The sequence below is a fragment of the Convolutriloba macropyga genome, chromosome 1, assembly GCF_964194025.1.
Source record: "Convolutriloba macropyga chromosome 1, txConMacr16.3, whole genome shotgun sequence".
In the NCBI taxonomy this organism is placed as follows: Eukaryota; Metazoa; Xenacoelomorpha; order Acoela; family Convolutidae; genus Convolutriloba; species Convolutriloba macropyga.
Genome location: NC_134468.1, coordinates 81,200,578 through 81,226,839, shown reverse-complemented (window position 1 = coordinate 81,226,839; position 26,262 = coordinate 81,200,578). Strand labels below are relative to the sequence as shown.

The following is a 26,262-nucleotide window of genomic DNA, read 5'->3' as shown; positions in this document are numbered from 1 at the left end:
TTAAATATTTTACTTTGTACGGGTTGGGTTTAATTGTTATATGTAATTAAATTTTTGTAACTGAAAGATGAGCATGCTCGAAGTAAACGGTATGTGATATAAGTTAACGTTTTCAACTACACAGCATGTAAAGTTTCTGCACCGCTACAATATTAATGATATCTTAATTTCAGAAACTTCAGTTTTTTGTTCACGAATCATTGCATGCCGAATCATCCAAATGAATAAATATTCGCTGTTTTCTCTTCTCGGAAGAAACTCGCTAGCAAAACATAAAACTATAAAAACAGTTTCGTGCCGAGCTTTTACGCACAATATAAGAAGTTCGTGTATAACATTAAAACAGATCAATGGCTTTAAAAAGAAACTTGGCCTACGATAGTCAGTTTCCGGCTGTTTTTGATCAGAGGTCACAAAGATCAAATCATAGCATGTCTGGAGGTCAAACTGACGTCAAAGGACCTCTTGGATCAATTCCGGACTTCTATAAAGGATCGTCTGTGTTCATTACAGGCGGAACAGGTGAGCAAAATGTCAAGTTCCAAAGCATTGGAAGAAATTAACAACGCTCAAATTAGTGTATATTTAAATTTACCTGTATGGTGGTGTTCCGGTAAAGTTTACTGCACGTATTCCTATCGAAAATTTATACCTGCATTTTGTAACGATAAATCACCTGCAAACGCAAAATTTTTTCAATTTGAAAGAACCCGAAGCAAAAGACCCACAGAATTTTTCCCGGTTAAAAACTCGTTGACTTTTTCAATTTTTTAGACCAAGAAGAATAAAAAGTTACATATGATTTATGTCAAATGAGAAAGAAACAAGTAATAATTTTAGGTTAGAACTAGAATTATATTCCGCTCAAAACATTGGTTAAGAAATTTCATTTTCTTTGATTGTGCATCGGCGCAAGACTAATATTGTCAAAAAATTGTTAGAAAACAATAAAGCAGAACTTAAAGCTCATGTTTTTGTAACTTCATCTAAAACGACTCTAAACTAAACCTATTTTATTTTATGGAAAAAAGCACGGTTCTTTCTCGTTGTTTATTCGTTTAGCCGTGTTCTCTTGAGTTCCATTTTATGTTTGATTGGCCAATATTTTAAATTACAAGGACAAATATTGTCTTCACTTGAACAGCAAACATTTGGGCCATGTAAACGCAATGTAAAATTCAAGCAAACTTTGCCAAACCAATCAACAGTGAGATAAAACGGTACTTCTGTACATCAATTAAACTTACAGCCAGCTTGCCAATGTGTACAGTTTTTTATCACAGAAAGAAGTATAGGAACAGATGCACGCAATTGAAAACGCATATCAGACCCCTTTTTTTCTCATTGCACTTGATTTTTGAGAATTTCCTTTAGCGATGGTCGCAAGAGCTGTCGCATTTCATAACATTCTCCTATTAAGAATATTTAGCACTAAATGCACTCTGCGTTCCAAAGTTCGCCCAAGCAACAAAGAGTCTCGGTAATGTGCGTTTGCACATCAAATTCCGACCCCGCTCATCAGCATTTTTGGCATAAATGTCTACTGAATAAGAACATATAGAAAACCCCAAATATTCAAATATTTTTGAAAAAAAAATGTGTGGGAACAAAGATCGCCTGAAATGCAAATAACTCAGTGGAGCAAAAATGCCGCATTACATTGATGAGATCAGCCATTATTAAGAAAGCAAGTCAAGACGAAAAACAAAATCAATGAAAAAAGAACAATTAAATTCAATGTAAGGAAAACCATTAGATGGCAATTGAAAACATTGAATATCTTTATGATCACACGCGTTTCTATAGCAAGGCCTAAAGATCTCTCATTAAAGGATTTTTCGGTTACAAAAAAAAAAACAAAAAACAGACAACAACAAAAATTCGATTGAAACTTGCAAGAAAACGATGTCGAAGCCTTAAAGCCGTATTTTACCCCTCAAGATATGTTCAATTGAGCCTTCTACGGACACCAAAATGTAGTATAGTGGGGTTTTATTAGTGAGAATCGGTAGCAAGTGAGCCAAAAAGAAACAAAGGCAAAATTAGTTATTTGCCTTTTCTTTTTTTTTCGAAAACAATTATTTTCAAAATTCTTGAAAGCCATCAACTACAAAAAGGAAAAAATAAATGGGCTTGTCCATCTGTCAAAAAGAAGCGGTTGATAACTGTAGTTTTTCAGAATATGTCTTAAGTCTACCAAAAGAACGTTAAATGTAGACAGAAATAAAAATTTAGTTTACTTTTTGTGCGAAAAAACCCTATCGAAGCCAGTAAATTCAAAACGAATTCTTCAAAAAAAGATTAAATTTTGTACAATTGCACCTTCTTTCGGCAACAATAACTTCATATTAGACCTGTAATTAACGACACTAGTTATCACATAGACAAAAAAAAACAAAAAACATCAAGGATAAAAAAATCTGCTTATATTTTTTAAAAACATTTATGTCAAAAAAACCATTGATGGCAATTGAAAACATCCAACATGCTTAAGATCCCAAACGCTTCTATCGAAGGGCATTAGAACCTGTCATTTTAATAGTTTTTGTGCGTTTACAAAAAAAGCAACAAATAGAGACAACAACAAACAAATTTAATTCAAGCTTGCAAGAAAACGCTGTAGAAGACGTAAAGACATGTTTGGCCACTCAAAATATGTTCAATTGGGCCATCCTTGAATGCCAATAATGTGTTACAGGCCTTCTCATTAATGAGAAGAGGTAAAAGTAGACTAAAAAGAAGAAAAAGTGCAAAACTTATTGGAGTTTTTTTTTCGAAAACAACTAATTTCAAAGTCATGAAAGTCATAAGCTACAAAATAAATGGGTTCGTCAAATTGTCCATAGGAACCGCTTGAGACCTGTAGGAATTAACAACATGTCTTACTTCTACAGAAAGAACGTTAAATATAGACAGAAATGAAAAATTAGTTTACTTTTCGTTTGAAAAACCCATAAACAAATTCGAAAGCCAGTAAATTCATAACAAATTCTTTAGAAAAGATTTGATTTTGTAACTTACATCTTCCCTCAACAACAATGTTTTTATATGTAAACCGTATTTATGAAGAGTAAGAAACAAATAGACAAAAAACGCGGAGTTAAACAACGTTTAGAAAAGTTTATTTATATTTGAAAAAAACTGTTTTCAAAGTCATGAAAGCCTTGAGCTATCTAGTCAAATCTTAATACAAGCTAAAATATTCCCCCATAAAATATCAATGAAGATTGTCATTATCCAGGTAATTTCAAACGACTAGAAGAACCATGTAAAAACGATAGTTAAAGACAATTGTGAAAAAAAATCAATTAAATTCTTCGAGAAAAAGATGTCTAAGCCCTTGAAACCATCTATGCCTTTGTAGATTTTTATATGTTCATTTTTCTTTATTTTCAGCGCCAATAGTGTTAATTGTGAACTGTCAAAAATGTGTTAATGTGACAAAACGAGAAAAGAAAGCGGGATAAGGGGCCAGTACCTAAAAAACAAAAAAAAATCGAAATCTAGTAGTATCAAAGACAAGAAGCCATAACTTAGCGCGTAATAACAAAAAAATAGAATTAAATTTAATTTAATAGAAAGAAGAGGAAAAAGACGCTTTCTTTTCTTTGCTGTCAATGAGCTACCAAATTAAGAGAAAAATAGTGTCAAATTTCAATAAGCCATTGTTTAATTGAAATCAAACATTTTTAAAAATCAAAACGACCATGATTTTTCGAATAAAGAAAATAGATGCATTACACTAGAACTATTTAGGAAGCCATTTGGACTTATCAACAGTGAGCTGTGATGTGAAATGTTCGCTTCTTTAATTACCATAAAAAGCTCGATTTTTTAAAAAAAAAAGACCGACTGATTACAATCCGAAATATTTTTTCGTTTGTAACAGTCCACGATTTGAACAAAACCATTGCCAGTATTGCTATTCATCCATTTAGAATACTCAATTGTTTCGAAGGCTTTAGATCTATATATAATTTGTTAGTTGAAACTTTAAAAATAAAAGCTGCGTTTTTGATAATCATAAAATTAGCAAAAATGGCAAAATTGTTATTGTAGACTAATATCAATTGAAGGGGAAGTTAAACTAGCTCCTTTTATAGTTTACAAAGATTGTGTTTGTTGATTTTGGGTTGTGTACTTACGGCTAATTGAATCAAAATGGACTAAAGAAGCCTATTTCGGACAATTTTTGATAAAAAGGCTGAGTTTTGAAATATTTACCCAAAACATTAGCCCGAAAAGTTAATTCAAAATGGTCAAAAATAGTTTTTGATCTTTAAAAATAAAATCAACAGTACTATTGATAACAATTTTTACAATTTTTAGCGAAATTGACGAAATTCTGGAAAATGTGAATAAAAACAACGGAAATTCGTCTATTATTCACAAAAATTCAAGCTTCGATAACTCCCTGTAAAAAACGAAATTCCAAATAATCTTCTTAATTCCATATTCTACGCTGGAGGGGCTTTTTAATGATGTGATCTCACAACTCTGTACGATGAATATATCGATCGGTCAAAACTGTCTGAACAAAAAAAACCCATTTGAGTATATAGTTCCTCCCCCCTCAAGAGGGGTCGGAAGAAAAATCTGACATTCGGGGTGAAATGTACCTTCCAGAGAGCAGACCAGGTTAAGCTGTGGCAAACAGGGATGCAAAATCATCATAAAAGAACACTTGATTCGCCTGAAGAGCTCGTTGAACAAATTGAAGCTCTAGACTTTATTGAAAACAAAAAAGCGATACAAAGTGGTCAGTCTCCGTTGCAACTGGATCAAAATACTACAACGTTTGTTTTGGAATATTTATCGCTATTGTTTTTCTCTAGGTATAGCTATTTTGTTTTTAATTTTATATTTTTTTCTTGGCAAAAATTGATTGTCCCAGCAAAAAGAGGAGAAAATTGTGACCACAGATCAGATATGTTTCCCTTTATTTGCATTGGCTGTTCAAAATATTAGTTTTGAGAACGCAATAAAGGCTGCAATTTCTACTATTTTCTGAATTTGGCTTGGAAAGACCTCTAGTAGCCAGATGTTATTTCAGCTAGAACACTTTACAATTGAAGTAAAAAAAATGTTCACGTCAAAGAACCACACGCTTTATGTTGCTTTTTTCCTGTTTTGGCGTGATCAAAATCAGTTGAAATTTTTTCAAAAAATTGAGAATTGTTTGTTTTTGATCGGTATTGAGGAAAAAACGGTCCAAGTCATTATGTTTTTGTGACAGATTTGAGCGCTTCGATCGTATTTTTGACATAGTAAGTGATTGCTTTTAGCGTTTTATTTAGTGGATGTCCATTTTTGAGCGTTTTTAAATCTTAGTAATCATGATTTTCGGCTGTTATTTTAGGAATAAGACCATTTTTTAGAGTTTTTAAACATAAGAAATGAACGTTTGTAATCCATTCCTTAGGAGACGACTTTTTTACCGCTATTTTAGGAGACATCCGCTTTTAACCGTTATTTTTAAGAGACAACCGTTTTTAACCGTTAGTTTCAAAGAGGTAATAATTTTTGTGCTTCTTTCCTGGGGATAGTGTTTGTGAGCTTTCTTTAAACATAAGAAATGCCAGTTGAAATTAAGCTATGTCAAAAAATTCTTTCTTTTTCAAAACTTAATAGGATGGTGAGACTCCTTCTGTTTCAGACTTCCAAGCAATTAGGCACTACTTTGTGTTGAGTTTGCTGAACTAATTTTTGCAATAATGCCAATAGCCTTTTTATGTTGGGGTAGCAAAAACAAAGAAAATATTGTTTTTGAGTTTTTAATCATATTTGACTTGGAGGCTGTAACGAAAAACACTCATGAATTATATAAGTTGTTTTTAATAAAAAAATCTTTAAATGGGATGGGTCTTCCATCTGTCAGCTGGTTGCCAACAAAATGAATATAATGACAAGTTAAAAGTTTAAACGTTTTAATAAAGAGATGAGTCGACAGAAAATTGTGTTAAATTAGCGGTAAAACTCATAAAACTCATAAAACTCAACTTAGCGGTAAAACATACATCTTTTTATGCAGTATTGTCCTCTGTGAAGATTTATGGTAATTTTTGCGGTGATCCATTATAAGATTTGGTATTCATAGAGGTCATTTTTTCCACTGCTCTGAAAGCATTAACAGCTATTCCGAATTCTTTTTTTGCAATTCTTTACTAACCCGGGTTACATAAACCGCATTTAATATTTTGAACGCAGACCTTTGCATGCTTTGAAATCACACATAAAAACTGTCAAAAACGTGCAAAAACGCCAGTTTCCTAAACAAACTATCAAAACAACAGTCTCCCTAAAAAGCGTCCGAAAACGGCATTATCCTAAAAAACGGTCACAAACTATAGTTTCCCGAATTTACTGATTCTCAATCAAAAGCGATGGAAAGCAATCAAAAAGGATCATTTTTTAAAATTAACAGTTAAAAACGCTCAAAACCGATAAAAACTGTCATTTCCAACAAAATTTTGACCGCTTTTCATCGTTCGCGTCAACAGCGCGGGGGGGGGGGGTCTTGAAAAGTCTTCCAATTGCAGCCCCACTTCTGCATCATTTGACGACCCACTTAGACAAATTAAACCCCCCCCCCCTCTCATACGACACAATGGGAGAAAATTAGGGAGGATATTGAAACCATTCGTACAATGATACTCTATGTTTAACAACTTCCCAGGTTTTATTGGCAAGAGACATTCTGTTGTTGAGAAACTGCTGCGATGTTGTCCTGATATTGGTAAAATCTACATGCTTGTGAGGCCAAAAAATGACGTCACACCAGAAGAAAGGGTCAAAACGATGATCGACTTGCCTTTGTTCGAGCGAGTGGTTTCGGAGAGAGGACTGGACAAATGTTTGGAGAAGTTGATCCCAATCGAAGGAAACTTGACTGAAACAAATCTGGGAGTATCTGCAGAAGATGAACTGATGTTGCGAGAGTCCAATATCAGAGTGGTGATGCACTCCGCAGCCACAATTCGATTTTTCGAGCGTCTCAAGTCAGTTTTTCTTTTAAACATATTATAATACTGCAAAATTTCATTAGAGACATCTTCAAACCTGTAGTGATGGATATTGCCAGCATCTCGTTTTTTTTTCAAGAATTGATTTAAAAATAGATACCTGAAAGATCTCTTATTGTAATATTTCGAATGTTTCTCGTTTTTTATCTACGATGAAACCTAGTCAAAGCCTGGAATTTGTATGAAAAAAATTATAAATTGAGGAGAGAGAGATTCATATTGACCTAATTACATACATAACCGAGGACCTTAGAAGTGTGTGAAGTAAAAAGCTGTTCATAAACAAGAAATGTCTCTTACTGACTCGGCCTCGATCCCTCAACCTACCCTCAAACTCTTGCCGTTTACTTTCTGTGACACCACCACCAACAAGATAACCATTCGAAAAGTTGTTTATAATAAGTAACTACGAAAAGTGCAACCTAAAATGGAGGGCATTGTTTTAAAATCCAGGGCATCATATGGTGTCAAGGCAAAGTCGAGGTTAATTATTTTAGGGCAGCCAAATGAGCAAGCAAAACCTGTAGATTTGAGCCAAATGTCTTTGCGCTAAAAATGGTCGATGACGGTCTTTTCATACCTAATATTGGCTGAGAATGATCATTTTAAGTTTAGGATTTCACTATTTGCAATTACATCACTCTAAAACACACCCAATGTTTGTTTAGCTTAAATTTTCCATCAATCCAAATGTTTCGAGGAATTCATAAAGGCTCTGCAATTGTGATCTCTTATTTAGCATCACATCTGACATCAAAATGTGACATGACTTTTTGTTACCTCCGGAGTCAGAAAATAAACAAAAAGATTGGTAATGTTCATTTGTGAAGGAAGTCAAGAATGACTTCCGATAATTTCCGATTTTTGATTTAAAAGTTTCAGTTCGAGTTGAGAATGTCACAACCATTAAGCTATGATTGCGGGAACATAATGCTATATAAACCAAATGATTTGTAACAAATCTTGCCACCAATTGAAACATTGATTAATACTTCTCTCTCTCTCTCTCTCACACATCAATACACAGCTTGTCAGGTTACTGTGCCCAGCCAAATGCACAGCTGCAAACAAAAAGTTTTTCTGCAAGGCGGCCGAACAAAAACAGAGACAAAACAGCAAAGAGACAAGACGCTGCCAAAGAGAGAAGAAAGGGCCAAAGAGACGAAAAGCCAAAAAGAGAGAGAGCAAAGGAGAGTTCGAGCAAAGAGTGGCTAGCAAGGATCAGCAGGGTGAAGTTCCAGGCCCTAGTTTTTGAAGGAGTCTGTTTGAGTGCCGGCAAAGTGCCGGCAAAGGCTCAAGTATGGGATGTGATTCCGTAGCTTTGAGAGACCTAGATTAGAAAAGTTAGTCAGCGAACTCACTAGCCTTGTTAAAAGAGACGACGAAAGTCTAATCGAGTATATAACAAGTGCAGAAGAAATACAATATAACCTTAACCAAGTCAACGAGGGTTTGAGCAAAAAAAATGTTCACATCAATTCTACTGAAAGGTCTGCCGAACGAATTTGATAATTTTGTCACACTTGTTAAGTACGGAAGTGAGGATAAGTCACTTGATGAATTGAAGCGAGATCTGATCAACTTCGACACTGTGCGAAGAATAGGGAGTGATAGGAAAAACGCAAGTGAAAGTGTCTTCCTAACAAAGCAGAAGGGGTGCCATAACTGTAATAAGTTAGGACATAACGCCAAATTCTGTCGCTCAAATAATAACCGGAATTCTAATAACTCACAACCTTGTACCAGCAAAGTAATTCAGTGCTTCAATTGCAATAAATTTGGACACATAGCTACAGAGTGTAGGAATAAAAAGTTTGAGAGTCATGCCAGGCGAAGCGTTAGAAATGAGAAACAGAATTTAGCTAAAGATGAAGAAAACTTCAGTTTCTTTTAATGCCCCGTTGACGATGTGGGAGTAGGACTAGTGCTAGATTCGGGGGCAAGAAGTCAAATGATGAACGACAGCAAAATGTTTATCGATATCGATGATAGTTTCTCGGGCAAAGAACAGAACGCAACCAATAAAGAGTCTGAGATTTGTGGCCGAGGTACAGTTGCATTTTTAGTTAGGGAGAGCAATCAGGTTAACAGAAAAATTATCTTGGAGAACGTCTTGTTTACACCTGAAAGTTCACACAGTCCAATGTCAATTAGTGAACTTAGAGAAGCAGGAGCCGAAGTTTTGATAGGACTGGAACTAAGCATCAATAACAAAAGTGGAGTTGAGTAACCACTTAAGCAGGAGAAAAATTTGTTCATTCGGGATTTTAGTGAGATTGATAAAACTTGCAAGGAAAACTGCCTACTGTCCAGTATCTTAAAAATGTGGCAAAAAAGATGGGGTCATAACAATTTTACGGACCTTAGCAAACTAGTTGAACACGTTGAAGGAATGCGTATCAAAGGCAGTTCGGTAGATGTATGTGAGATTTGTGAGTTGAATAAGGCTAAGAAACAACCAATAGCAAAAGATTGCCCAACAAGGGCACTAGAAGTGTTGGACATCGTGCACACAGACATCTTAGGACCTTTTACCCCCGAGGCTGTAGATGGCCACAAGTACCCAATAGGATTTGTTGATAGCTTCAGTATATATTGTAGGGTTTACTTTAATCACGGGATGAGACTCTAGAGAAGTTTGCCCGGCTAAAAAAATCAGGCTTGAGAATTCTGCGGCGTACACGCCACAAAAAAATAGTAAAATTGAAAAACTTTGGGACGTCACTGTAGGAACTGCTAGATGTTTAGGATATCAGGCTTCTTTAGAGAAAAAGTATTGGACTTATTAGCTCAACATGGCGTTCTATTTGAAAAATTTTTGCTATCATTCGGCAAGAAAGAAAGCCCCTCATGAAGCCATGTATGGTGAGAAACCAAATCTCAGTTTCATGAAAGTGTTCGGTTGTGTTGCTTACCCTTTCATAGAGAAACATTTCAGGAAAAAAATAGTCAGAAAAGCGAAAAAGGGAATTTTCTTAGGTCATGCACTCGATAGTAGATCTTTTCTGATAGGAATAGAAAATGATCGCGGTGAACTTGAGGTTCAAAAAAACAAGGAATGCAAGGTTCGACGAGAACAACTATTACTTCGGAGTGTATGAACAGGCAAACCTAGAACATGAGGTAAACAAAGAGATGAGTGAAATAGTTTTTTTAAGTGAAATAGTTGATCAAAATGTGTTACCTAAAAACGCAAAAGAGGCGCTCAAGAATGAAAACTGGAAGAAGGCAATGCAGGACCAATATAACTCACTGAGCGAAAATAAAGTTTGAGATCTAGTTGAGGATAACGGAGAAAAAGTTGTGGGTAGTTGATGGCATTTTGGAGTTAAATATGGTCCTACGGGGGAGATAAGTAGATTCAAAGCAAGGTTCGTGGCCAAAGGCTACAGTCAAGTCTTAGGGAAGGATTTTCATGAGACATACTCAACAACAACTAGGTTGTCAACAATTCGTTTGATTGTGAGCTTGTCTGTTCAGAAGGGGTCGAAAATAAGACAAATGGATATAAAAACAGCATATCTGAACGCACCTCTAGCTGAAGAAATTTACATGAAACAACCAAAAGGTTTTGAGCAATTAGACAACAAAGGAAAACCTCTTGTTTGTTTAATGAAGAAAAGTCTTTATGATCTGAAGCAGTCAGGAAGGAATTAGTATCTTAATTTTAGGAACTTTTTGGTAGCTGAAGGTTTTGGATCTTCGGTTCATGATAATTGTTTGTTCATAAAGAAAAGTGAAAGACAACTTCAAGGCGCAGTTTGTTTGTGGGTAGACGATATAATAAGCTGTGAAATTCAGGAAAACTTCTCGTCTTGGTTCGAGAGGGAGCTGTCTAAGGATTTCAAAATAAGTGATTGTAGGGATCTTTGTTGGTTTCTTGGAATGAAAATTGTGAAGAAGGAAAATTCCTTTGAAATCAACCAAGAACAGTTTATTGAAAAACTGTTAGAGAGATTTGGACTAGAAAGTTGCAAATCAGTAGAAACACCATTTGCAGAAATAAAACTAACAAGAGAAGACTGCCCTCAGGAGGGGAGTGAAGAGCAAGAACGCATGAAAAATTTTGATTATAGAAATTTAGTGGGTTGCTTGAATTATTTAGCTTGCTCGAGTAGACCAGACGTTGTTTTTGCAGCAAATTTTTTAAGTTCTTTTGTTGAGAATCCAGGAGAAATGCACTGGAAAGCCGGAAAAAGAGTTTTGAGATACCTCAAAGGTTCTAAGTCAAAGAGTTAAGTTTTTATGAGGGGAGATAAGTTAACCTTAGATTGTTTCTCCGATGCCGATTGGGCGGGAAATTTAGACCATAGGAAAAGCACTTCAGGATATTGTTTCAAACTTAGTAGTAGCTCAGCGGTTGTCAGCTGGTCAACAAAAGTTCAAAGATGTGTTGCTACATCAACGGCAGAAGTCGAAATGAATTCCTTAGTAGACGCAACAAAAGAGGCCATTCACTTGAGAGATCTGCTGCAGGACTTAAGCGTTGAGGTACAAAAACCTATTGAGATTTTTGCTGACAACCAGGCATGCATAGCGCTCATCAATCAGTCCACTCACTATGGAAAAACAAAACACTTTGCACTTAAACCTCATTTTATAAGGGAGCTTGTAGAAAGGGGAGAGCTGGAATTGAAATACTTGCAAACTGACCTTATGATTGCAGATGTCCTCACCAACGAGTTAGGAAAAACAAAACACGCTAGGTTTTGCGCGGCTCTCTTAGGTGACACCCAACCCGAAAGGAGGGGTGAAGGAAGTCAAAAATAATTTCCAATTTTTGATTTAAAAGTTTCAGTTCGAGTTGAGATTGTCACAATCGTTAAGCTATGATTGCGGGAACATAATGCTATATAAACCGACTGATTTGTAACAAATCTTGCCGCCAATTGGAACATTGATTAATACTTCTCTCTCACATACATCAATCCACAGCTTGTCAATTTGTACAAAATGCTCTGACCCGTAAAAAAACACCGGATTCTTTCTGTTTCGCCCCCCCCCCCCCCCCTCAGCTTAGTTAGCATAAAATTTTTATGACCCCCAGGCGCACGTGCTGTTCTCTTACATAGTAACGTGCTATATAACAACATATAATTTGTAACTGGGGGTCATAAAAAATACGGGGGGGGGGGCGAAACAGAATAGATCCAAAACACCTTTTGAGAAACCATTTCTCAGGTTAAATTGCAGATTCTTATGCTTTCAGGACTGCTGTTGATATTAATATCTTGGGAACCCTCAACGTAATTGAACTCAGTAGAAAGTTGCCTCAACTGTGGTCAGTTGTGCACGTTTCAACATCTTACGTGAACTGTGGTGACTGTTCTTACATTCAGGAAATGGTCTACAACCAGAACTTTGATCCCTATCAAATTATTGATAAAGTGCAGTTAGTAATTGCGATTTCTGCTCATATATTTTTGCCGCTTTGTTAATCTTGGATCTTTTCCGTTTGTGCCCCCCCCCCCAGCTTAGTGGGCGCATTTTATTTGCACCCCCCAGACGCACCTGCCATATTTTTATATAATGATTTACTATGTAATGGCACGTGCTCTGTAACTGGGGGGGCGCATAACGTACTGGTGGGGGGGGGGGCACAAACGGAAAAGATCCTTAATCTTTTTCAAAGTAAAGTTGATAAATGAACCACAACGAGCCAGCGCGCCTATCATTAGATTTTAATTAATTTTGCGCTATTTTATGGAATTTTGAGAAAAATACATCGTAAAGTGTAACAACAATTTCGAGTTTTATTTCTGTACAGCACTTTTTACATGTATTAAGACAGGTTGGGTGGAATTGAAAAATGATAAAAAAAGGTTCAGTTTATTCGGCGATGATTGAAAAACTGGCTCGTATTGGTTGCAGAACATCATAGAAGTTCAGAAACCCCGTTCAAATCGAGTGAAACGAAAGAACAAAACCACAGATTTGGCGTTAATAAAAAACGACAAGTTACTTTCGTTACTTTATCCGAGGATGTGGGTTGAAAAACATACAAATGATTATAGACCAAAATATCAATTCCAACATTTTTTTTGAAAATCAGTACTTTTCTCTAGAAACACTCCGGAAGACTTGTCTGCCGAATCTACCGCCGCTCTATTGGGCAAGAAACCGAACACATATGTCTTCTCTAAAGAACTAGCAGAGAGTCTGTTTGTGGCTGAGAACAAGAAAGAACCCCTGCCGTATGTGATTGTGAGACCCAACCTGGTCGGCAGCAGCCTCAGACAGCCAATTGCTGGATGGGTTGATAATATAAACGCCTTTTCAGGGCCTCTTGTTTCGGTGAGTAAAAAACGAACGAAGAAATAAATGTTTTCTCTAATGATTTTATAGTGTGTGTGATCTCGTAATCGAATCGAGTAATTTGATGAACGTTTTGAGCCTAAAATCAAAGCAACGCAAATATGAGTAGAGTTGTTAGTTATGAATAAAGCCGAATACTGGGGTCCTTTGTCCTTCATGTTATAACTTATTATTCCATCAACATTTTAAAAAACAGTCAATTTCAAATGAAGAATGGATAAATAATAAAAGGCAAAAAATTGCAGCAGTTTTAAACTACAATTTAAAAGATTTTCCCATTGAATAAATTAAAACGGATCCTAGAAGAGAGATAGAAAAGATGTGAAAAATTATTTAGAGAAAAAAACCGATGGAAAAACAAAAATCTAGCAGGACAAGTCTGAAGCAAGTCCAAAACGTTTCATTCTTAAAACCAAAAATAAACTGGACCCTGATTTCATTTGGAAACAAATCTGAAAACCATGCGCTAAAAACTCGAAAAATTGATGATAAAACTCGAAAAAACAAAAAGAAAAGAAGTAAAATTGACTGGAATGATCAACAATTATCGCTCAAAAAAAATCTTGTTCAAATACCACCTCATCACTTTAGAATTAAAGTAAAAAAAGTTCACGCTCCAAAACCATTTTTCTGCTCTATTTCATGTTTTGTTGTGATCAGAATCAGCACTCCAGGTTGACTTCAAAAATTGCAAAAGTGTCTAGACAATTCCTTAAGAAAGCGCTCCGATTCAATTGAAATTGTTTGAAATGTAAAAAAGTGATGAAAACAACTATTTTGCCGCAAACAACAAAAAACGAAAAAACAAAAAAAGTGATGAATTTTAAATTTATTTCTATTCCATTTAAAATTTAAGAAGACAAAAATTCAAAACAAAAAAAACAACTTACTTTTTCCTTCCTTTTTTTGTTAGAGCACGACCAAAAACCGTTGTGATTGTATCCAATCTTTTCCGTTCCCTACGCATCAGTACGTTATGCATATTCCAGTTACAGAACACGTACCATTAAATAGTAAATCATTGGGTAAAAAATTGGCTTATGCGCCTTGGGGTTGCAAATAATATTGGCCCATCAGGCTGGAGGGAAACAAACGGAAAAGATCCAGTGTAATATAGGAGACTTCATACGTATGTGAAATGCTTCATTCTAAAATAGTGGCACCAATATATAAAGGCATGCTATACTTTATAACTCTTTTGAGTAATCAAATACTGTATATTCGTCAGATATACTAAAATTTTTACTTGTCGGTTTCCTAACAATTCTCATAATCTTTTGCTCATCATTTTAGAATGAAGCTAGCCTAGAGTTCAATGAATTCATACATGTTTTCAGGAATACAGTTTTCTTCATTCAGTTTCTTGTATCCTTCTCCTCATTAGTAGAAGCTTAAGCTGTTTTGTCAGTATTATAGTGAATAAAAACTCTATATATAGTCTTCTTTAAACTGAATCACACTATCCATCTTAGTTAACTCTAAACCCAATTTCACAGAGAACTTCAACATGTGATAATGAACACCATATTCAGTCTTAACATTATGATATCGTATTAGTACTAAATCACAATGTAAAAGCTGAATATGGTGTTCTTTATCGAATGTTGATGTTCTATGTCGAAACGGGTGTAAGTTAAACAAAATACCAAGAATAATGAAACTTAAACAAGACTATATATGTAACTTCTCACTTCTACAAGAAGTCCTTTTTATTAGTTAACACTTCGACATCGATTTTTTTTAATGAATTTTTGTTCGTACTTGATATCAATACTATCTAGAATCATACTCAAGTATTTATATCTATCTAAAAATTTGAAACAACCCACACTAAATATTTTTAGCTTTACCATTCTCACTAGGTAGTGCTGATACTTTTCACTTGTCGTTGTTTTTTTAAATATCTCACTAAATATTGATGTCATAACCACTACCATTAAGGAATAAAACTGCTCTGAGGTATACTAGTTCATAGCTCAGATTACGCACAATACATGCAGGCCCTCTCCTTTAACCTGTGTTTTGACAATGATTTCCATCTATATTATTACATTTTTCTGAAATATTTGACACATGTTAATTGTTTCATGTTTTAACTTGACCTCATCTCTTAATGCTATCTTTTTTGTCATAATTGAAATTATTCTCAATTTCAATATCTATTAAATCGCTAACAAAACAGCTGTTATTTTCTACAACAGAATAAACCTAAATTACTAACTACTAATACTAACGATCAAAATTGTAGGCAGTTTCTATCATTACAAGTTTCTATCATATATATATATATATATATATATATATATATATAAATACACCGTTCTCTAGTTCTTGCGTTTTATTTTCATTAACGAAACTAATCTTTTTCCTTCAAGGAAAACCGAAATTAGGTGTGATTACATAATGAAATTATTCTTTTTGTTTTAGCTCTCTGAACTAAATAAATATATACATCTATCACAATACAAAAATTTACATTGAGTAGTATTGGGTCTTTCTAAACATACCCCTGGATACCTAGTCAATACAGAGTGATCATACCAAAATTAAGTTTTTGTTATCTCTTCTATCGTTTATAAAATCAATAGCTCTTTCTGATTTTTCAACCCCACCGTTGTCTATTGGTATGTTTTATGAAATATACAAATTGAATTTATTTTGGGTTTTTGTGATATAATAATTATCATTTTCGTCACAATTATGCATCAAATTATCTTAGTTTTTTTTATGTCCTTAACTGGATATACTAAAGTTGTCTTATGACTGATGGCTAGTCTTAATATATATATATATATATATATATATATATATATATATATATATATATATATAGAACTGATGATTCAATCTTGCTTTAGTTTTAGTTTTTTCGTTTGATGTTAACTCTTCATATTATCCCATCGATGGTGTAGTTGTTTCAATGTTTGGTTGTATGTTTATTAAACTTAGAAGTTCATAGTCATAACCATGAACTTCATAATTCTCATTTTCCTAATTTAACCACTGATTTAAATCTCTAGCATTATCTTGCATTTCACTAATTTTTATATATTAAAGTACTTTACATACCTAAAGTACTTTTTACATACCTGCCCTCGTCATCAGTAACAACTCTTTTCTTATTTTTATATTCGGCTATAACCTAAATTTTTTTGAAATTTCTAACACCACTAAAATGTTAAATTTAATGGTCTCACAAGGGTCAATGATGATTTAGTACCTTGACTAATACATTCCACACATCTGTCATCACCACATTTTATATCAAAATCCTTACCATAAAGACTAGATTCTACAATATATTCTTCTTCTTCAATTGAAATTTAATTGTGACTGTTCATAGGTGTAATTAATGCTCTGTGATTATTGGAGTCCTCATTACTTGCTGGAACTAAAACTGTTCTATATTAATTCTTGTTGTGTTTGACATTTTGTTTTTCTTGTAGATAAAATTTTCCAAAAATAAAACATGAAGTGAGATAAATGTAGGAAGAAACCAGGAAGAGAAAGTTGTGATATATTGAAGATAAGTTGAAGAGTGAATATTCAGGTTTTAAATGTAATAAAAAAGAAAAAGCTGAAAACTACATTGACTACTTAGATGAACAGTTTAAAAAATTTCATTTATTCACAGTTGGTAGCATGTGTATATCAAATAAACACATGTCTTTCTGCGCAATTAATACAGTTGATATTATCAATAATTTTGATTTTAAGTAAAAATTCTGATATAATGAAAAATATCTGTATCAAAAAAAATATTGTTTTTCAAAAAATGTTACTATAAAAATATTGATATTTTAAAAATTTTGATATTTGTTTTGAAAAACTTTGATAACATTAAAAATTGATATTATGAAGCACATTGAAATTCATAAAAATAAAGTTGTTTAGTTTGAAGATGTTATTAAAAAACAATGATAACATATATATGCGTTATATATACATAAGTACTCCATACCTCAATTTTGTGTGCTTTTAAGAACATATATGCGGTAATTACATTTGTATGTATTATTTCATGTTTTTAGCAAATATATCTTTTTCAAAATTGCTTGCTAAAGCTTTTGTAAATTTAAACAATCAATTATTTAATTATGGTTTTTAAAAAAATATCATTAGCATAATACCAAAACATAATTTATTTGGTTTACAATTAGAAATTTTTTTTGCTGACCCAACTGAATTAAGTTTTTTTAATGTGGATTGATATATCGCTAGTAGCCATATATTCAGAACAGTGTGAACATGTAAGTGTTTTAATAAGGACATTTTTGACAGGAATTTTCATTAAAATCATTCTCTAATATCTCCTGAGTAGTAATTTTTTACAACGTCTAGTTAACTTTTATAAACATTTGAAAAACCTGATTTTTATACATTTTGTAGATCATGAAAATTTTTTTAAACACTTTTATTGTTCATTTTTAAATCACCAAGGAGTAGATTATCTCCCCAGATATAGATTTGGCAGTTTAAAGATTCGATACGGAAATGTATAAAAACATAATATTCAAACGTGATATCTGAAAAGACGTTGATAAAGACTATAATAAAAAAAATTGTTTTTATTAAAAACAACAATAAACAAACTGATATTTAAAAATCATATTGATCATAACAATTTATTGATATTGTCAAAAATATTTTTAAAAAGTATTGATATTCTAAAGAAATGATTCTATAAAAATGCAGATATTTAAAAACACAATGATTTTATAAACAAAATGTTGATATTGTAAATTATTTGATATTTGTGAAAAAATAATGATATTACAAAAAAAATATTTATATAAATACCGGTATTCATCAAAATAAAGGAATTTATTTTTAAAAATGACTTAAGGAAAACAGCGATAATATAAAAACGTTTCATATATGCTTAAATATTGTATGTTTTCATATTCGGTATTTTATATCTAGGAACTAAATCATGTTTTCTGCGTATATATATATATATATATATATATATATATATATATATATATATATATATATATATATATATAACTATACATATTCATCACTGAAAGCTTAAGCATACATAAACTTCGGCATTCATTTCTATAACCTTGTTTTATAGTAATGTCAATAATATCATCAAATTAATTCTAATTTATTTAATAGATTTGGCCAATAATAACAATTATTACTTGGTTTACAAAAATTACTTGTTTTTTGCTGACTCAATTGGATGTAATTTTTAACATGAATTGATGTAACAGTCGCAACAATGATTTTAGAACAATATTGACATTTAACTTATTCACCATTGAAACTTCCTTAAAGGAAATTTAATAAAATCAAACGGTAACTAACATCTCCTGAGTATTAAAACATTTATTACAATGCCTAGTGTTGATGCTATTATTTGTGTTAGTGTCATAATTTTTGTCGTTGTTGTTGCTACTGTTAAAACTTATTGAAAACTGTTTCGATTTGACCTTTGAATTTATTCAGTTCCGAGGCATTCGGTTCTGTTTTAACAACACACATCAGTTTTTGTACACAGTTATTGTAAATGATTTAACATAAGCTAGACAATACCAGTAGGTACCTGTTAGTATTCACTTCAGCTAATATTAGTTTATAAATCAGTACGTGCGACAAGTAAAACTATGATAACACAAAATGGCTATCAATGATATGCGTATAGCACTAGATGAAATATTGTAAGGTTAACATAAAAATATTCACGGAGTTTCATACTTTTCATAGGGATTCCCTGGGGACCGGCAACTTCTTCACCACATACCCCCGTTGTTGAGAATTTTGAGTTCACTCCATTTTCTTCGGGATTATTAAAGTTGGCAGCATGCAGACTTGAAAAGGACCTTTTCGCTGGAGAGGTATACATAGATTCAGGCTCTTCCTTCAGTTCTTCTTGTGGAACTTTGGGGGTTCCTGTTGACCTGTTTGTGAGTTGTCTTGTTCCCAGGTGCTTTCAGTGCTATCTAGATATACTACCTCTATCTTTTTGATCGGGGGATGCACAGGGCAATCATCTGTCGAATTTTCGTCATTGTCGTTGTTGTTGCTTGAACCTGATCGCGGTCGGGTTTTTACCAAATTGTTTTAACAAGTTTGTTTGTTTTCGGTGTAGACTTCATGATGCCCTTTGGGATCGGATTCTTTTCCTTGATTGCGGTAGAATAGGAGCACGAGGGGCGATCAAATTGTGCATCTAATTGCTGTGAATCTCGTTGGTTATCTTTCATGAAGTCACTGGGGTTAGATGATTTAATGATTTTGAATGGGGGAGTCCCCGGGGAATTGGATTACATGTTAATCACTTTCACAGTTGGTGAGAACTATAGTTTGTTTTTGTTTGAAGCAGTATAATTTTTATTGTAGGACAAGCTTGAGTATAGCAGTTTTCTTGGTCCTGCTGCTTGCTTAATTTCTTGCGTTTGTTGTAGCGCGGCTGCTTTGGATTTTCGATCGAACTCCTCTGCCGAGGACGGTTTTGCCAAACAATCTCGGCTCTTCGAGCCATGGTGGTTGCTTTGTGCTCCCCGGTGAGTCTTTCGCTTTCGATCGTAGCCGTCTTTTCAGCTTTTGTGTTTGTTTGGGGGGTTGCCTTTGTGATGAGGGGCGTGATCTCTTTTGAGCTTTTTGAATGCGGCGAGCAAGGGCAACAATTTGAGCGCGTCTCAGTGGTTGGCAGTATGTTGGTGTTTGTTGTCATGACGTTGGGGCTTCTTGGAGAGGTTTGAATCTGGCTTGTATTGCTCTTTCTTTTTGCAGTCTTGGTTGTTGAATTTTTTTTCTAAACAAAACTCTTTTTCTCTTGATTTCGTTTATATTCACCGACCATTTTACATGCCACCATGCGTATTAACTGGGGCTTTGTTTGTGGTTCACGTGGTTGTGTTTCGTTTATAATGGCTGAGTTAATTTTTCTGCAGACTGTGTTTTTCCTATTATTCGTATCTAACGTAATTGTGTGGGGGAGTAGGTCGTAATGAGTTCATGCGGATTTATACTCCATTGTGGATATAACGTTACCCTAGGTTCTTGTGCTTTCCGAGCTAACGTTTTGCGAGCTGCAATTTTTTTTTATTGAATACTCCTGAAGAGGTCTTATCGCCGAAAGTTATTCCTAGGTGGTCGGGAATTACCTTACCAGGAACGCGCTTTTTGCTGAGCAATGGCGCTTTCTCGGAGTCTTCGGAGTCTGTCAGCGTTCGTGGGGTAGGCTGTCACTGAGCTTTATATTGTATGTTCAGTTCAAGCTCTGAGTCATTGTTTCCCTCCCACATTATTTTCCTGGGGAGTGCTGGATGACGGAGTGTCGCTTGATCAGAAGCATACTTTTTTTATTTTATTGTATAAGAGCTAAATGTTTGTGCGTTTGGTGATGATACTAGAAAATTTAGTATACGCGGGTCTGCCAATGTGGGCTTCAAATGCTTTGATTTTAGTTGTTGCATTGGGAACTAACCTAATTGATTCAATTACTTTTGCTACTATAGTCGCTGAATCTGGGGATGACCAAAGTAGACCACACTCCATGGCTGCTACTCTGCGTTTTATTGTTTGAATTAACCGCTGGCTCTATGGTCTCTGGCGGGAGCTAGAATTAGTTTGATACTTTTGTTTTTACAAAAAAAGTTAAACTCTTGAGCTTTGAAATCTTGCGCTTGGTCGCAGTGGATGGATCTTGGTATGCCGTGAAATTGGCAATATTCTTCTAAGTTGTTTGTAATTGTTTGTGTTTGCAATGTTTAAATACTTGAGCATGTGGATAGCGTGTAAGGCGGTCTACTGAGACTATTATATAATAGTTCTGTTTATGCTCACTAAATGAGATGGGTTCGGCAAAGTCTAACTGGACCTCTTCGTTAGGTTCGGTTACTTTAGGGGCAAACCCAGGGGTTGCTTTGATAATATTTGTTTTCAGATTTTTGCCTTTCTTGATAAATCTCCACACGAATTTGCTTTAGTTGTGACGTCCCGATAGATTCACGGGAACCAAAGTAGGTCCGCAAGACGGAGCATTCAAGATTGGCCTGTGTGCGTTTGGTGTAGCAATTCTAACATTAATTGTTTAAGAGATGCTGGTATCATTAACCTATTATCGTGGAGCTTACATCCGGAATGTGTGACCGAAAGACCTCTCTTTAGTGAATAGAACTAACAACTTACTCGTTTTAGGGTTTCCCACTCATTATCCCGAATTAGTTTGATAACTGGGGCCATTTGGCGATCAAAATGGGTTGCTTCCGCTAGGAATTTCTTGCCAAACATTTGGCATAAACTTTTTTCTATACTGAGGCTGTCTCTCAAGTTGCTAAGGGGATAAATGGGGTTTGATGGTTCAGAAATTAGGGCTGCTCTACCTAGGTCCCTATTTGTTTGTTCTTCTGTTTGTGACGCAAGAGTTGTTTTTTTTGTGGGCTCCATTTTCTTTTTTGTTTAAAGAGATTTTGTTCGAATGTGTTGCATTTGGGGCGGATTTTGGTTGTTACGTTTATTCGATTGTATCCCAGGGGATTTAGTAATTGATATTTTGGAATACTAGTAATTCTGTATCTCTTTAAGCTGCTTTCCTCAAAGGTCTTTGATGTACAGTGAAAAATAAAGCGTTGTTGCTGTGAAATCTTTCCGGTGGTCCCCGTCGACTAAAGAAAATTTGGAACGCTATAATGCGTGTTTTTTTGCAAGTTTTCATTCATTTCGCTTTAAACTGCATGTGTCGTTGTACAGATGAAAAAGCAACAATAAACTTTCGTGGCTGTGTTGATCTGACTGCAGATTTCCAGAGACCCAAAAGAGTCTATTACGATTTCCTTGAATGCTAAAGCTCCGTTTGAAAATCAGTCAATTGGAGATCTGACTTCTGGGGCTGGCCGATTAGTTGACTCTGTCGCCTCCATACGTAGTATATGTTTGAGATCATCCTCTGCACTGTTTGTCATTGACGAACCCAATAGTTCAACTGAATGTTCCGTGTTCGCTGTTCAATTCCAACATTACCATTGAGATTATGTTGCAATTCGAGGAAACGACAATTAATCCTGTTTCTACCGTCTAAGATTATTGACTCCTTCGTTGCTGTTGAAACTGTTGGCTTGTCTGTTGATTAAGCGAATGATTCCATCTTTGTCCATTTGAGTTGTCAACTGAATCAATCTACTCTTCTTTTAATTTGGCTTGTTGTGTGGAAATTTATTGGCATCCTCATCAATCCATTTTTGCTGAGATATAAAGAATAAAAACTTCTCTGCGTCTATGACTTGTTGGTCCCGTGTTCTGCTTTTCTTTCACAGGGGTTTCATCTTGATGATGACGGCTCTGAGTTTCAACCAAGTTTTTTATAGTTGTTTGTGTTCGCAATATTTAAATACTTGAGCCTGTGGATAGCGTGTAAGGCGGTCTAATGAGACTGTTATATAATAGTTTTGTTTATGTTCACTAAATGAGATGGGTTCGATAAAGTCTAACTGGACCTCTTCGGTAGGTTCGGTTACTTTAGGGGCAAACCCAGGGGTTGCTTTGATAATCTTTGTTTTAGATTTTTGCCTTTTTTGATAAATCTTCACACGATTGTGCTTTAGTTGTGACGTCCCGATGGATTCGCGGGAACCAGACCACATCCGCCATACGGAGCATTTAAGATTGGCCTGTGTGCGTTTGGTGTAGCAAATCTAACGATAATTGTTTAAGGGATGCTGGTATCATTAACCTATTATCGTAGAGTTCACACCCAGAAGGTGTGACCGAAAGACCTCTCTTCAGTGATTAGAAATAAAAACGCCCTCGTTTTAGGGTTTCCCACTCCCTATCCCGAATTAATTTGATAAATGGCGCCATTTGGCAATCTAAATGTGTTGCCTCCGCTAGGAATTTCTTGCCAAACATTTGACATAAATTTTTTTCTATACTGAGGCTGTCTCTTAAATTGCTAAGGGGATAAATGGGGTTTGATGGTTCAGAAATTAGGGCTGCTCTACATAGATCCCTATTTGTTTCTTCTTCTGTTTGTGACGCATTAGTTGTTGTTTTTGTGGGCTCCATTTTCTTTTTTGTTTAAAGAGATTTTGTTCAAATGTGTTGCATTTGGGGCGGATTTTGGTTGTTACGTTTATTCGATTGTGTACCAGGGGTTTTAGTAATTGGTATTTTGGAATACTAGTAATTTTGTATCTCTTTAAGCTGCTTTCATCGAAGGTCTTTGATGTACTGGTGAATAATAAAGCGTTGTCGCTGTGAATTCTTTCCGGTGGTCCCCGTCGACTAAAGAAAATTTGGAACGCTATAATGCGTGTTTTTTTGCAAGTTTTCATTCATTTCGCTTTAAACTGCATGTGTCGTTGTACAGATGAAAAAGCAACAATAAACTTTCGTGGCTGTGTTGATCTGACTGCAGATTTCCAGAGACCCAAAAGAGTCTATTACGATTTCCTTGAATGCTAAAGCTCCGTTTGAAAATCAGTCAATTGGAGATCTGACTTCTGAGGCTGGCCGATTAGTTGACTCTGTCGCCTCCATACGTAGTATATGTTTGAGATCATCCTCTGCACTGTTTGTCATTGACGAACCCAATAGTTCAACTGAATGTTCCGTGTTCGCTGTTCAATTCCAACATTACCATTGAGATTATGTTGCATTTCGAGAAAACGACAATGAATCCTGTTTCTACCGTCTAAAGTTATTGACTCCTTCGTTGCTGTTGAAACTGTTGGCTTTTCTGCTGTTTAAGCGAATGATTCCATCTTTGTCAATTTGAGTTGTCAACTGAATCAATCTACTCTTCTTTTGAATTGGCTTGTTGTGTGGAAATTGATTGGCATCCTCATCAATCCATTTTTGCTGAGATATAAAGAACATAAACTTCTCTGCGTCTATGACTTGTTTGTCCCGTGTTCTGGTTTTCTTTCACAGGGGTTTCATCTTGATGATAACGGCTCTGAGTTTCAACCTGTTGGCATTAATGAGGTCCTTGTGAATTGGCTGTCGAAGTGTTCCCTGAAACTTCTGGTTTGCTCTATTCAAGATAACATTTTCTTGTTGCTGTTGTTCTGTTATCCAGTTTTTGCTAGAAGATAGAAAAAACTGTGGTCCATGTAACCAAAGGTATTATTTTGTCATCTGTGTTGCTGTAAGTCCCCTCTTTCCTTGATCTGCTGGGTTGCTCCTGGTATTTACGTTGTTCCACTGATTAGTTTGTGAGAGATCAGAATTGTTGTTTGACGTAAGGGTGCCAATTTCGTTTTTCCTTCCAGAAGACGAGTTTTTGTTTCTTAGTTTTTGGTTGCCTTGATGTATGCTACTGCTGCTGTTGGTTCCAATGACGCGTCGCAGAAAATATGCAATTCCATTGAGTCCTCAAGAACTGTACTACTTTTAACCTGTATACCCCTACCGTATCTATCAGTTCCGCTTCCTGTACTCAATCCATGATGGCCTTTCTCTCGACTCCATTGATGGTTTTGTCCCATTTGCGCCCAAGTTTCCACTTTTCTTGCAGTAGGATTTTTGCTCGAATGAGGAAAAGAGATATGATTCCGAAAAGAACATAGAAACTTGACACAAAAGACAAAAACTTGCGTTATGTCCTGGTTTTCTTGTCCAAGTTCTTTATGTTATTTTCGCTCTGAGCAGTATTTTGTCTCCGTTCAGGCTCCAGTGCATTTCAAGTACTCTCCGATGAAAACTTTTACTGAAGAGCTCTTCGACTGGCTTACATAGATCGTCTTGCTTCTGCTGAAAAAACTTACGGCTGTTGCTCCAACGTTTTATCAGACTGTCAATTTTTTTTCAGAGCATCCTGGACATCCTTGGCTGTAGTGAAAGCTGTGATGGCTGAAAGATGCAACCAATTTGGTCATATAGATACTCCTTGTTTGGTCTCCAGAATAATTGGTTGATGTTCGATGTCGTCTTTGGCTGCCTGCTGTGAAACAAAATTTGCGGAGGCTGAATAGTTTTTGACACCAAAGATCTCTCGTTGATATTCGTACACCTCCAAATGTAGGCTGCTGGGACGTCTCCAGATGAATTGAAGATATCCTCGTTCCTTTTTTTGTACTCTAGTTTGCATAAACATTACTACGGTATCACTCTGGATGGCAATCGCTCCCTGACAAACTCGTAGCAGAAATGGAGGCATATTTCCGAGATGGTCAGATCCAGCTAAGAATTTGTCATTGAGGCTTGTTCCGCTTTGTGGCGCTTTGGCATTGTAGATTTTCCGTATCATGTCGGGTTTTTTTGCGCTGACAGACCATAGTGTGGAATCTACCATCTTGTATCTTTCCATTGATGCAAAAGTACTTTTTTAATGTAGCTTTTCTAGGTCTGCTTGAATGCTTTTATTGTATTTCTTGTACTGCTCAGGTTTGTTCCGTTGTCTGTTGACAAAGTGGTTCAGATGAGTCAAGGTTTGTTACCGGTTGTCTGGTAAACTGATTTTGTCTTTCCAGAGAAGTCCCGTTTCATAACGTCCACCTATTTGTCTCACGCTTGTTAATAGGTATCCTGTAGGCTAACAAAACCATGTATCAATCAATTTGCTGTTGGATTCTAATAGTTTTGTCCCTGCTTTTCAGCGATGAGAAACTTTTTCGTTGAGATCATTGTCTTTTTCGAGGCAACTGTTGCAAAACATAGCAATATGTTGCACAGAAAATTGCTTTTTGGCTGTCTTACAACACTGTATGTGGTCCAGAAGCTTTCCAAACAAGTTTGAAAAGGCTTGCACTTGGTGCTGACGATGGTCCTATTTCTACTCTGATTAGTGAAAAAAGGTTAGGGTGGGGTTGTCCTGTTTAATCAATTCTGTTACTCCAAAATTGTCATGTTGACAATTCTAAGATAGTCCTACTTTCTGGCGATGTCTCCGGTTGTTCACTCAACTTTGGAAAATTGATGTTTTCCAAAGCATAACTCTGTTTAACTTTGTAGCATTCGCCATCTTCCA

The 26,262-nt window shown here is 35.2% G+C and overlaps 2 protein-coding genes across 2 annotated transcripts in view; both read left to right on the top strand.

Annotated features, from left to right (window-relative positions):
* LOC142343159 (pre-rRNA-processing protein TSR1 homolog) overlaps positions 1–26,262 on the top strand; it is a 392,765-nt gene that overhangs the window by 192,151 nt on the left and 174,352 nt on the right. The gene's annotated exons all lie outside the window — the stretch shown is intronic.
* The window catches only part of LOC142351972 (putative fatty acyl-CoA reductase CG5065), a 62,804-nt gene continuing 36,884 nt past the window's right edge, over positions 343–26,262 (top strand). Inside the window, exons 1-4 of the mRNA XM_075404269.1 lie at positions 343–522; positions 6,677–6,998; positions 12,232–12,414; positions 13,088–13,316. Coding sequence (XP_075260384.1) covers positions 351–522; positions 6,677–6,998; positions 12,232–12,414; positions 13,088–13,316 — 906 coding nt within the window. The 5' untranslated portion in view covers positions 343–350. The remainder of the gene's footprint in view (positions 523–6,676; positions 6,999–12,231; positions 12,415–13,087; positions 13,317–26,262) is intronic.